The 14,392-nt window shown below is 41.7% G+C and overlaps 1 protein-coding gene across 3 annotated transcripts in view; it reads right to left on the bottom strand.

The window, feature by feature from the left end:
• The window catches only part of SCARB2 (scavenger receptor class B member 2), a 76,861-nt gene that overhangs the window by 45,118 nt on the left and 17,351 nt on the right, over positions 1-14,392 (bottom strand). For all 3 annotated transcript variants that reach the window (XM_038582402.1, XM_038582403.1, XM_038582404.1), the window contains exon 2: positions 10,304-10,461. In XM_038582402.1, coding sequence (XP_038438330.1) covers positions 10,304-10,461 — 158 coding nt within the window. The remainder of the gene's footprint in view (positions 1-10,303; positions 10,462-14,392) is intronic.

Here is a 14,392-nt window from a genome sequence, read left to right as displayed (position 1 = left end):
AAAAAAAAAAAGGCTAAGCAAATCTTATGCCTAGACAATTAATTAAGGAACTGTACTTGAAGTGCCTGGTACTTAGTAGGTGCTAATAAATGTTACTGCTGTTCAAGGCCCCAGGACCTCATAGGCTCAGATTATGACTTTCTTTTTTTTTTTTTTAAGATTTTATGTTTATTTTATTTGACAGAGAGAGAGCACAAGCAGGGGAAAGCTGCAGAGGGAGAGGGAGAAGCAGGTTCCTCAATGCAGGGCTTGATCCCAGGACCCCAGGATCATAACCTGAGCCACAGGCAGATAGATGCTTAACCAACTGAGCCACCCAGGTGGGTGAAAAGTAAGCCCCTGACTTACTCTTTTAAATCACAGTGATGGTCCTAGACATTACTAAAAGGTTGAATTATACATCATGAACTACTTAATCAGGCAGGAAAACACAAGATTGACTTTAGAGATATTTCATTTGAAATCATTTTTGAGGGCAGGCCAGATGGTTCAGCGGTTGAGCGCCACCTTCAGCCCAGGGTATGATCCTGGAGACCCAGGATCGAGTCCCACGTTGGGCTCCCTGCATGGAGCCTGCTTCTCCCTCTGCCTGTGTCTCTGCCTCTCTCTCTCTCTCTCTCTCTCTCTCTGTCTCTCATGAATAAATAAATTCTATAAAAAATAAAAAAATAAAATCATTTTTTGTTAAAACAGAGTTCTTACTTAAAAAAAAAAGTTTTTAAACTCCTGAATTATTAAACAAAATCTCACCAGCACAGAAGGCAAACAATAGCCCGAGATAAGGAAACCAAAAGGAGTAACCTTAATTAGCTGGAAAATTAACATCTATGCAATATCTGATTCCTTAGAGATGTGGGATAAATTAGCTACATACAGTACTGTCATACGATCCTCATCTTTCAGCCATTAGGTTCTCCACACATCCAGCACTCTGCTGAGAATTAGTGTCAGAAGTCATGAGCACATTGGGTGGAGCATGGGTGGAGAGCTGCCTGCCAGGCTTTGCATTCGACCCTGGCTTCCTCAGTTACTAGTTCTGTGACTTAGAAGTTACTCCTTGATTCTCTGCTTCAGTTTCCTCATCTGTAAAATGGAGATAATAACATGCCTTCCTTGTAGGGTTGTTGTGAGCATTAAATCCACATAATATTAACTTATTCCAGTTAGAATACTGCCTGGCACACACTAAGTGTTTAGGAAGCATTAATTACTAATATCATGTAAAAGTGGACTTGTGGGGAAAAAAAAAAAAGCAGACTTATGCAAAGCTCTCGAGATGGAGAGATATAAAGATCTCATTCCTGTTGGCAAGAACTCCACAGGACAGCATGGAAGGGCTGCTATTCCAACACTGCTTCCCATGTGGAGAGCACTCTGAAGCTGAGTCAAGGCACTAGCCAGACACCCAAAGGAGGGAGAGATGACCAAAGGCAGGGTGCTGTAGGGGTTCAGAACAAACTGCTTCCAGATGTGCCACTTGGGCACGCTGATTATTTTGTGCTGAAAACAATCAAGGCCCAAAACACTCAGAAAGAAACTTATATCTTCCCCTAACTCCCTAAAAGAATTTAGATAGAGAATCTGCTCCAGGAAGAGAGCTATCACCATAGATTCACATTAGAATATGAAGTCAGCATGGTAGACAGGGAGAAATCTAGCAAGGCCTGTTTGATCAAAGTCCTCTATATCCTGCTGTTTCTGAGTAACCTTGTAAACATCCAACCAAAAATTTACTCTTGTTCTTCTTCCTCTGAATTACTTTCCTTCCTTTTGCAGTCCCAGACTCCCTCCCTCTTCTCCTTAGTTCAGGATGACATATTCTCACTTTCCCTGATGATCTTTAGAGTCTCATGCTTACATGGATTTCTTGTGGGTATATAATTAAATTTGATTTTTTCCTGTTAATCTTTGTCTCATGTCAATTTAATTCTTAAACCAGCTAGGAGAACCTTGAAGGGTAGAAGAATATTTTCCATCCCCAACAGTGCTGAGCAGCATCTGTATTTAACTTTCTGTTATCATTGCCCTTTCAACTATGTGAAAGACTGAACCTAGAGCCTAAAGCAGAATACTGAGAAAAAGCTGTGGGGTCCTGGCTGGTCAATGGGGAGAACATGGCTGGCATTTGTTGGGGGTGTGCAAGAAATAGCTTTACCCCTAAAGATGGAAATGCCCCCCCACCCCCATCCATGAGGTTGGTACCCTGACCCAAGTGTCCTGTGCAGGCAAGTCACACAGAACTGCTATGTGCATTTAAAACTCACAAGTACCTGGTAACCACTTTTTGTACAAGATAAGAAAAAGGGGGGAAGGAGAGTTCATTTTTTATTTCTCTTACTTTCATGCAGTTAAAAGATAAAAGAAATAACCTAATTTATCTGAAGCCACTTCTGTTTCTTCTGAGAAAAAAACATAATATTAGAGAAGAGTTTGAGCCAGGTTTAGAAAAACAGATATTCTCTTATAATGAGACAATAACCATGGCATTTTTAAATTTTTTATCTCTTCAATATTAAAAAAAAATGTATATAGCTGGTTAAGATGAGTAAAGGACCAAAGGGTTAATAGGACAGAATTTGAAAGTTTATTTTTTTAAAAGATTTTATTTATTTGAGAGAGAGTGAGAGAGAGAGAGAAAGAGAGCATGAGCTAGGGGAGCAGTAGTGGGAGAGGGAGAAGCAGACTCCCTGCTGAGCAGTGAGCCCCCTCGGGTTTGACCTCAGGACCCTGAGACCATGACCTGAGCTAAAGGCAGATGCTTAACCGACTGAGCCACCCAGGTGCCCCGGAATTTGAAAGTTTAAATACAGTTCCTACCTTTGCAAAATTGTAAGGAGACAATTAGGTCCCTAAGAAATTAAATGTAAAACAACAGAACTACAGGAAAATAGACTTGAATATCAAACTTTTGAAGGTAATAGGACTTTTAAAGCTCAGAAACGATAGAAAACTTCATGAAAGAATAGATTTGACTACGTATGTTTTAAAAATTAAAAAGGCACACAAAAGAAAAACAGTTGTCACAAATGCAAGGAAGAGTCACTATTGCTATTAAGTTTACAGAGTGGCACAGACATACTGGAACCCAGATTGGCAACAGACAAAAGACAAGAGCTAAAAGTGTCGAAATGCAATCAGCTGGCGAACATGGGGAGAACGATCATTCTGTGTGGAAATCAAAGAATGAAATGAGAGCTGATCTACATGACCAAGAAGAAGGTAATGATTAAATAAAGTGCTGCAATACATTCCCTTTAGCTACTGAATATTATCAACATTAAAGTGTATTTGTATAAAGACTAAACCCAACATGTTGAGTTAACAGATGCTTGACCATTCTACCTTAAGGAAACTCTGGTTAATCGAATTGATTTAAGAGCTTGTTTTGCACAAGTTGGCTCATTACCAGGAAGAGTAGCTGAGACTGACTGGAACAAAGGGGGAAGAATTCTTGTAGTTGGGCAGAAAGGACCAAGAGTGAACAAAAGCAACCTCTGTGATGACACACCTGAGATCCCCCCTCCACCCCACTTACCATGCTTCTGCTGACATTTAATGAACATGTAGCTCAGAAAGAGACATGATTCCCGAATGCACACGTGCTCAGAAAGGAGAACACCTCTCTTCTTCCTATATCCAATCAGCATGTTCCATTCAGTGTATATACCCCCTGACATTCTGCCCCCTTATCCTTAAATACATGCCACTGTAACCCTTTCTGAGGGTGGATTTGAGGCCTGCCCTCCCCTGTCTCTTCGTTTGGACGCCTCTCCAGGAAACCCTTTCCTTGCTGCACATTCCACGTTCTGGTGACTAGCTTTCCTGCGTGTTGATATATGAACGTGAGATCGGTTACAGGACAAAAACATTACATGGGGCAAGACCTATGATGTATTAGTAAGTGAACAGAATATACATACTATGTGTGCATAACATACACCCATATGTATGCATGTAGATACATATATGGTACACGCAGTTCCCACACGTACATGCATATCATTTATAGACACGCAGTATGATAACCATGTAAAAGTCAAACTCGCCCATGGAAAAATGGCTGAGGAGATACCCACTAAAATACTAGCACTAGTTATCTTTGAGACAGTGGAATCACAGATAGTAGCAGTTTGTCTTATTTTACCTTATTCCATTTTAAAGTTTGTCTTTACTGCTATCTATGTTACTTTTATAATAATGTGAAACCCAAAAAGGAAACCTCATTTAAAATAAAGTCAGAAAATTTAAAAAAATAATAATAATAATAAATAAAGTCAGGAGGCCAGAAGGGGGAGCTCTTGCACCTTCCCAACCCATCTTCAGTTGCAGACAGCAGCCAAAACAATTTCTCCTCGCCCTGTAACAAACTCAGCCAGGAAGAAAATACCACAGTTCAGCCAATAAGAAACCATCACTACCCTGAATTCTCATTTTTCCAGCAGCCCCTCCCAACTTCCTCCTTTTCTCTATAAAGTAACATTCTTCGGGATCCCTGGGTGGTGCAGCGGTTTGGCGCCTGCCTTTGGCCCAGGGGGCGATCCTGGAGACCCGGGGTCGAGTCCCACGTCGGGCTCCCGGTGCATGGAGCCTGCTTCTCCCTCTGCCTGTGTCTCTGCCTCTCTCTCTCTCTCTCTCTCTGTGACTATCATAAATAAATAAAAATTTAAAAAAAATAAATAAATAAAAATAAAGTAACATTCTTCTCTTTTGATCTCTAGACTTGCCTATGGTTTGCTATGGCTTGCACGTCCTGAATTATAATTCCTCCATTTTGCTGGTAAAATAACTGGCTTTTTCCTTGAAGGTCAAAAACATAAAATACAGGGACGCTTGGGTGGCTCTGCAGTTGAGCTTCGCCTTCGGCTCAGGGCGTGATCTCGGGGTCCAGGATTGAGTCCCACATCAGGGAAAGATATATAAAGAATATAAAATACAGTTTATATTTTTAAAGGTAATGCTACAGATGATATTGTGTATATTGATTATTTCATAATGACCAATGCAAAATTTTTTAAAAAGCACTTATATTTATCCCTCATGTCTTTTCCTTTACTATCAAAGCAGTAATATGAGCCTAAAAAAGAAATTAATCTAGGGATGCCTGGGTGGCTCCGTGGTTGAGCGTCTGACTTTGGCTCAGGGCAAGATCTGGGGGTCCTGGGATCAAGCCCTGCATCAGGCTCCCCGCAGGGAGCCTGCTTCTACCTCTGCCTGTCTCTGCCACTCTGTCTCTCATGAATAAATAGAAAAAATATTTTAAAAACAACAACAACAACAAATTAAACAGCAAAACTAAGAAACTCAAATGGGAGATATTTAACCAGGTATTGTAAATTTAGCAAATACGTCTTAGAAATATGAAAGTTAGTTGAAAGGGCCCTTGGACAATCGATTTTTCTTTTTTTAATTCTTGGTATGTTAAAGACTGGCAAAAAAGAAAAAAAAGAAATCGGACAAAATGAAAAAAAATCACAAAAAGCTTGCAAAAGCCAAGGATATCATAAATTGGATACACATTTTAGGCAAACATGTTAGTAAGCAACAGGACCATGAGGCAAATTAGCTTTGTGCTAACAGGCCTGGTTCCGGGGCTGCTCAACCCAAAGCTAAATAATGCACTGCATTCCTTAAACCCGACTGACTGGTTTTTATCTATGTGTGGAACTACCAACACCTCTTCCCAAAAACATTAATAGTCTGAACTCATCAGTATGTGAAAGCTGGGGAAAATGTGCCACTGTCAATTGTCAAATTTTATTTTTAAGATTTTATTTATTTATTCATGAGACAGAGAGAGAGAAAGAGAGAGAGAGAGAGAAGGCACAGACACAGGCAGAGGGAGAAGCAGGCTCCACGCAGGGAGCCCGACGTGGGACTCCATCCCGGGTCTCCAGGATCAGGCCCTGGACCCAAGGCGGCGCTAAACCGCTGAGCCACCCGGGCTGCCCTGTTTGTCAAATTAATTGGGGCTTCCACTGCTCTGTGTGCCTCCTTCTCAGAGATTTCCCACCACCAAGACCAATCCACACCAACCAGCAGAAGGCCAGCATGCCTTCCCCTTCCCTTGCCCAAGGCCTCGGTGTACCCAGTCCAGTCAGTGACTCAGTTGGGAGGGAACCCAGGGAACCACCAAACACTGGGGCAGGAGTTACTGGAAAGTTCTTTCTTGTAAACAATAACATGATTAAATCATGAGTGATAGAAATCAGATCCACTAGAGGACTGCAAAAGGCTCACTAGAAGGGCCGCAAGTATTGCTAAAAAAGCCATGTTTTTCTGCAAACTCCAGCTCACAACCCACTCAACCCTGCCAGGAACGCTCAGCAGCTTGCACTGTGCATGTGAGCATCCGTTCCTAAACAAAATCATTCGTTTTCAAGACCCTGTTCCTCTTTCGTGAACCTATCATTGGCTCCTGTGCTTTCATGACTAAGTCCTGTGGTTGCAGCTGAGCTACCTGTGTCCTGCAAGATTTAAGCAATTTCTCCTCTTGCATCTCTATGGGTTTAACCCACGGCCAAGGATGTTCCATTCACTTATCTCACCAGCCACTGGATATTCCCAGGTAAAAGACTTGATTTCTGCCCCTCCTGGAGCTTTTGGTACATTGGAAAGACAGACAGGTAACCAACTGGTAAAATGCAGTTATTTAGTCAGTACGTAACCGATACATGTGCCAGGGGGAGTTCATCCAAAGGGTACGTTTCAAGAAGAGGCACCATTTGAGCTGAGGGAGGCAGGGATGAGTTCATTCTTGAACTCATAATAGCACTGAACACAGCACATGATAGCAGAACACTGTGTCCAGGGACCAACGACCAACCGGATACAGTTAGAGGTGTGTGGCCACCAGCCCCCCCGCCCCCCACGTGGCTGTATTACACATTTGAAACTTGGCTAGCCCAAGTTAGTATTAAAAAAATAAAAGGATGTAAAGTATCTCATTAGTAATTCTGAAATGGATTACATGTTTAGATGACACTGAGATAGTATTGGGGTAAAGAGAATCTTAAAATTAATTTCACCTTTTTAAAATGGGACTCTCAGAACATTTTCAATTACACATGTGGCTTACAGTAAATTTCTATTGGATAGGCCTGGTTAGAGTGAAGAAGCCCAGGTTGAGAGTGCCAAAAAATTATATTAAAATTAAAATAAAACAAAGAAGCTGGACATATAGAAGGAGCCAGATTGTTCAGGCCTGGAACATCACACAGGAAGAGTCACTAGGCCCCTGAGCAGGAAAGGGAAATGTCAGATTTGCCTTTGGGAAATCACCCTGGTAGCAGAGCAGAAGAGAGATCAGGGCAGGGAGAAAAACCAGAGGAAGGAAATATGAAGCAATCAATGAATGACCAACTGCTTTCCAAACTACTGGATCTGTTCTCAGGATTCTTAATCTTCTCTGTGCCAATGGCCCCGGGGACAGTCGGGTAAAGTCTATGGACCCTTTCTCAGATCCGTGTTTTTGAGCACAGAGAATAAAATACTCAGCATTACAAAGGAAACCAATTACAGAAATACAGGTATCATTTAAAAAATCTGTGATATGGCGATATACCTGCTTCTTTACTGATACTTTAAGATGTAGCAGCAAGTCTAACAATTACTGTAATTTTGAAGTATTTCTGAAAATGAAAGGCATCTTGAGCAACGGCTGTCAGGAGACCCAGAGGGCAAATGGTTTTCCTTAGTTCTCAAGTGGGTTCATCCTTACATGGAGGCAGTCTCCCCCCTCCCCACCTCCAAAAAATTAGTGAGAAAACAAAAACAGCAAAAAAACAAATTCCGCACAGTTCCTTTCACAGGCGGTATCTAAGGGAGTCAGATGCATGGAAACAACACAGAACGGTGGTTACTGGGGCCTGGGGGGAAGGGAGGGGAGTTACTTAATGATTACAGAGTTCCAGTTTTGCAAGACCAGAAGAGTTCCAGAGATTTGTTACACAATATAAAAACATACATAACACTACTGAACTATACACCTAAAAGCAGTTGTGTATTTTACATTGTTTTCTTTTAATGTAGATAAAAGATGGTTAAAATTGCAAAACGGAAAAGCAGAGACACAGGACATTCAGATCCTAATTCTAGTTCAACTTCTAATTACTCCCTAACAGGACAGCAGCAAACACAGACCTGCTCTAGCATGGACTTCTTCAGGCATTTAACCCGCTACAAATATTTGCTTTTAAAAGTGAAGACCCAAGTATTTATTTAAAATTCCTATATATGGGATCCCTGGGTGGCGCAGCGGTTTGGCGCCTGCCTTTGGCCCAGGGTGCGATCCTGGAGACCCGGGATCGAATCCCACGTCGGGCTCCCGGTGCATGGAGCCTGCTTCTCCCTCTCCCTCTGCCTGTGTATCTGCCTCATTCTCTCTCTCTCTCTGTGACTATCACAAATAAATAAAATGATGCACAAAGATTTAAATAAATAAATAAATAAATAAATAAATAAATAAATAAATAAATAAAATTCCTATATATGACAACAGAGTTCACCTTTACAAATCTGGATATTGGTTTATACAGACTAAAACAATCCGCTAAGGCTAATAATATCAAACACTTAATTAGCACTAATTATATGCTAGGCATTAATCCAGGCACTTTTAAATACTGACTCATTGGCTCATTTAACCCCAACAACAATCTTTGGGTGGGTGTTCTATTTTTATCTCCAGATAAGGAAATAGAGGCACAGAAAAGTAGTTAAGCGGTTGAGGTGAGATTCAAAACAGGCAATTTGACTCCAGAGCTACACCATGAGCACCTGAGGCTGGGACTTAGATTTTTTTTTTTTTAAGATTTTTTTTAATTAATTAATTAATTTATTTATTTTTTTATTTATTTGAGAGAGAGAGAGAGAAAATGCGAAAGCGCACACACATACTGCAGGGAGGGGCAGAGGGGGAAGGAAAGAATCTGGAAAGAATCTCAAGCAGACCCCTGCTGAGCCCAGAGCTTGACCCGGAGCTGGATCTTAGGATCTTGAGATCATGCCCTGAGCTGAAACCCAGTCAGTCGCTTAACCAACTGAGCCACCCAGGTGCCCCATGGGACCAAGATTTTTATCTCTGAATTCTTGCACAGGGAATAGTGCTGATTTATCATATGACTTAGCAACCATTTATTGAGCAATAGATTATGACAAGATTGTGAGGCATTTTTACCATTTAGCAGTTCTATATAAAAAAGATCTTGCTGTCTGCCTCCTCTACTATGTTTTTGTTTTTTAATTTTTTTAGTAATCTCTACACACAACTTGGGGCTTGAACTCACAACCCTGAGATCAAGAGTTGCATACTCCTCTGACTGAGCCAGCCAGGCTCCCCCCTCTATTTCTTCTTAAACTTAGTAAGAAGAAAATTTGTTGGGAAGATTATTGGGGGTGAGTGGGTGGGAGAGGCAGGTACTGCAACAATAGGGAAAATGCTTTATGTTTCCCAAGCACTTCCATTTATTAATGTTCTAAAAAACGATTAAAACAATTCTGCCTCCCAGTGTTTAGAACTGGTAGTCACTGCCAAAGATTCTAAGCTACCCTGCCACTTGCTTATCTTTCATACCCAGGAGGGGTGGGGGAAGGAGTGAATAAGAGGCAGAAAGGCCTGCCTACAGGCAAACAAGAAATTCTAGGACCTGGTCTAAAATAGTATGTGGGAGAGGGAAATAGAGGAAGGCCCTAAAAGTCATCAAAGAGAATCAAGGGGTGACCTTAAAAGGGTTGGGGGTAAGGAATAGCTCTTCATGGCTCAAAAACTACTTTCTGTCATCTCAGGAGGAAGCAGCTGCATTTCTTTTCTTTTCTTTTCTTTTCTTTTCTTTCTTTCTTTCTTTCTTTCTTTCTTTCTTTCTTTCTTTCTTTCTTTCTTTCTTTCTTTCTTTCTTTCTTTCTTTCTTTCGATTATTTATTTATTCTTGAGTGACAGAGAGAGAGGCAGCGACATAGGTAGAGGGAGAAGCAGGCTCCATGCAGGGAGCCCAATGTAGGATTCATCCCAGGACCCCGGGATCACACCCTGAGCCAAAGGTAGACAATCAACCACTGAGCCACCCAGGCGTCTCCAGCAGCTGCATTTCTAAACAGGCTGAGATTGGCACTAGTCCACTACACCATTCTCTGTTGAGGTGCTACAGGCATGTGCCAAACATCAGCAACATTTCAGACAGATGTCACCAAAACCTCTCCTCCCCATGCAGCATACAGAGGATGCTCACGAGAAGAGATATGGAATCAGCCCACAGTGGGGTCACTCCATATATCTGGCTGGTATGGCAGGGAGGTGGTCAGGACTCACCTGTAGGTATATGGCCCCACTTCTTCTAACCGAGGGATCTCCCCTCGGAGGATCTCCTCTGGATTGGTGACATTGAAGAAATAGAACTGGGCATACACAGGCAGGGGGGGCTTCTTCCAGGAGTCAAAGGTCTCGGAACCATTCCGTAACACAATGTTCTAGGGCAGAAAACCAAAAGGAGACCGTGTGAGGCAGTTAGCTTTGAACACAGAGGGAGAGGGACACCCTTGCTCTGACCTCCCAGCTCACTTAGAGTTTCCGTAGGCATTCAACTAAGGTCCCTTGGGAGGAAGGCCATGCCTTAGGTCAATATGAAGCCCACAGCCCTATCAAGCCATCAAAGGTCTTCAATAAATATTTGTGGTAAAGGAAAGACAGTAGCCATAGCTCATGGGTAGAAATGGTGTCACCAAAACCAAGGTCATAGATTGAGTACCCCAAATGCCCTACTGATTCTGTTATGAAGAATTCACAGATGGTACCAGCTGCTGTGGAAGGCAGCCCATTCTGAGAAGCACTGTCTGCTCCCAGCCTGCCCACGTGGTAGAACAACAAGGTGATAGGCCCAAGAAGGCTGGATTTGGTTCTTCATGTGAGGTAGAACCACACCTACCCTTCCTACCTCCACCAGCAGGAGCTTCACATGAATTTTCTCATTCAGTCTCTAACAAACCCATTACATAGAGATGCCTATCCCTGTTTTAAAGATGAGGAAGCTGAGCCTTACCAATATTAAGTGTTTGGGATTCTTTATCGACAATCCTTCCTTCATTTCCCACCCTTAGCCTGTGTTATGGCCCCCTCCCAAATTCATCCAAATTCATATATTGAAGTCCTAATGCCTAGTACCTCAGAATGTGACTATATTTGGAGGCAGAGCATTTAAAGAACAATCTAAGTTCATTGTTCGGGGTCATTCGGGTGGGTTGTAATCCAATATGACTAATGTCCTTATAAGAAGAAAAGCTTAAATACGCACGAAGGAAAGACCATGTGGAGGCACAGGAAGAAGACAATACCTATGAGCCATGGAGAGGCCTCAGAAGAAATCAACCTTGATGATACCCTCATCTCAAGACTTGTGGTATCCAAAACTGTGAGATAATGAACATCCCTTGTTCTAGTCACCCACTCTGTGCTATCTGTTAGGGCAGCCCTAACAAACTAATACACCATGGTCCCCCTATGGGCGGAGTATTCTTCTCCACCCTATTGACTTCAGGCTTGGCCAAGTGACTTGATTTGACCAATGAAATATGGGTGGGATGGCAATGCCCCAATTTTGAGCCTTAGAAAGCAATCCCCAATCACCCTTTGCCAAAAAAGCATGCTTCAGGTAGCTGTGGATCCTTCAGCCAAGGCCCTAAAATAGTGATGTGTGGACCAAACATGAAGCCTGGAGTCCCGCCCGGTTCAGCTGAGCCAGCCAAGCTCAAACTGCAGCCACCCTGCACACCGTGAGTATGAAATGTCATTGTTATAAGACACTGGGACTTGAAAGTTGTCTGTTATTCAGGCTTGCAACGGAAGCCTAGTTAACAGAGTGTCCAAAGTTAAGAGACAGAAACCTACTGTCTAGTAGTCCCAACTATCCTCAACTTGTTAATGGAGAAAAATCTGCATTTTTTTAGGGTAAAAATTATTGAAGTACACAAGAAAGATAAAGGGATAGACTGAGAATAAACAACCCAAAGTATTAATAGTCACTAACTCTTGAGTATTGGAAATCTGGATCATTATTATTTTCCCCTTAATGAATTTTGGCACTCTTCAAATTTTTAATAGCCAATGAAGAAATGAACACTGAAAACATTTTTAAAAGAAAATCAAAAGAGAAAAAAAAAATTTTTAAAGAAAACCAAAAGAGGAAAATGGGATTGACCAGTACAATGTAAGGCCAGTGGTGAAACAATAACACTGGATCATAAAAGAAGCATCCTCTGAGGTCACCTCTGGCAGTGAGGCTTTGAGTGACAACAAAGGGACCAGTTTCAAAACATCTTTGATTGCACATGCTAAAATGTATTATGACACAGCACACAATAGAATGTCAAGTTTTAGTAGTCCAGGCCTCCGATTTATTTTTATTTTTTTTTAAGATTTTTATTTATTTATTCATGAGAGACACAGAGAGAAGCAGAGACACAGGCAGAGGGAGAAGCAGGCTCCATGCAGGGAGCCCGATGTGGGACTTCATCCCAGGACGCCGGGGTCACACTCTGAGCCCAAGGAAGAGCTTAACCGCTGAGCCACCCAGGCGTTCCAAGGCCTCCAACTTAATAGAGGGAATGTTGCAAGGGAACTTAATGATATGGCTCTATTTTAAAAAAATGATATGGCTCTATTATTAAATAGAAAATATCTCAAGAATCTCTGCAGAGAAGAAACAAAGTGGCTCTGGGATAAATGAATGCAGAAAACCTAAGCTCGTCAAAGCCAAGCTGGTGATCCGGAGGGCTGAATGTAGATTTACATCCATGAGTTGGCCATGCCGCAGAACTGGGGATTATTTGTGGTTTGGCATCTGTTCAAAATGTCCAATAATCAGGTTTCTTTTTTTTTTTTTTTTAAATAATCAGGTTTCTATTCAAACAGCACATTATCAAAATATTTTTGGCCTTTACTATCAGTACTGATTTTCTGAGATGAGATCAGATTGATGAGACAGAAAAATTTAAAGACAAACCATGGAACTCCTTTCCTCCCTCTTTCTGGATTCAGCTCAGACTCTCCTGGGTGAAGCCCTCTCCACCCACCTTGGATGCATTGATCTTCCTCTGCCCAGCCCCTAAGCAGCTGAATCAGTCATTTCAGGCAATTTTTGTTTTGTTTTGTTTTTAAAGTTTTTTTCTTATCTCCTAAACAGGAGTCTTAGTTATGTGAAGAGGAGCAGGAGAGTGAGTCAGGCTCAGAGAGTGAGAGAACACTAGACCTGGGAAGGTCCTGAGTTTGACAAGATGTAATACAGGGGATCTGGAAGGGTAAGAAGGTGTGCTGAAGGTCAGAGCTGGGTCTGGAATCCTGTGTGGCTCTTCTCCACCCTCCCACCCTACTTCTGCATATAACATTTTTTAAAAAATGGGTACAAATATACTACATATATAATTGTACAAGTTTTATGGTAGAGTTTCTCCACCATCAAGTATACATATAGCTCCCAGAAACAACTTAGTAACATGAATTTAATCTACCTAAAACTAATATGTTAACTATGAGAAATCTAACATATAAATAATCATTTGTCTTCTAGAGGATTTTGAAGGTCCATAGATATTTTTTAAGTTGTCTGACTTCATTAAAATAAGGACCTCGTTTTCTTGTCCATAAATTTCCATAATAAAGCAAGGCAATAATGTCCTCTCCTCTATGAATTCCTTGAGTAGCCCCCTTTACCGGATGGATCATTTCTTCCTTTGAACCCCATAACACATTACACTGAATTTCTTAGGGAAAAAGTGGTCAGGACAGAAAACATCTAAAATTTGAAGTTAACAGGAATCAACATGAAGCAGCCCATATCAGCAATCACAAATGAGAAGGGAAGTGCATCTATTCAATATGGTAGCTAACATATGAGGTTAACTGTTGGCATTTTGAAATGGAGGAAGATTAATGCATCCAAGGTGGGTGGAGAGGGCTTCACCCACGAGAGTCTGAGCTGAATCCAGAAAGAGGGAGGAAAGGAGTTCCATGGTTTGTCTTTACATTTTTCTGTCTCATCAAAAAAAAGGGTCTTTTCTTCCCCTCTCTGATCTTCTCCATAGTGTCTAGAACAATGTAGTTCTTGGAGAAATGTTTGTTCAATCAGCAAAATATAGTACTTGAACACTTAAACACTAACTTCCACTGACTTTGCTTGTAAGATGCTGTGCCAGAAGAACTTTTTTTTTTTTTTAATAGAAAGAGATAGCACATGTGTGCAGGCTTCAAGCCCGGCATGGAGGCCAACACGGGGCTGGATGCCACGTCCTTGAGATCATGACTTGAGCCAAAATCAAGAGTCGGGCACTTAACTGACTGAGCCACCCAGGTGCCCTAAGAAGTACTTGAGAGGAGGCCATCAGAGAGGTACCGAAGAAAGGCACGGAT

Source organism: Canis lupus, chromosome 32, assembly GCF_011100685.1.
Source record: "Canis lupus familiaris isolate Mischka breed German Shepherd chromosome 32, alternate assembly UU_Cfam_GSD_1.0, whole genome shotgun sequence".
NCBI classification, from domain to species: Eukaryota; Metazoa; Chordata; class Mammalia; order Carnivora; family Canidae; genus Canis; species Canis lupus.
Note: the sequence above shows the minus strand (reverse complement) of the source record. Positions and strands in the feature narration are given on the sequence as shown.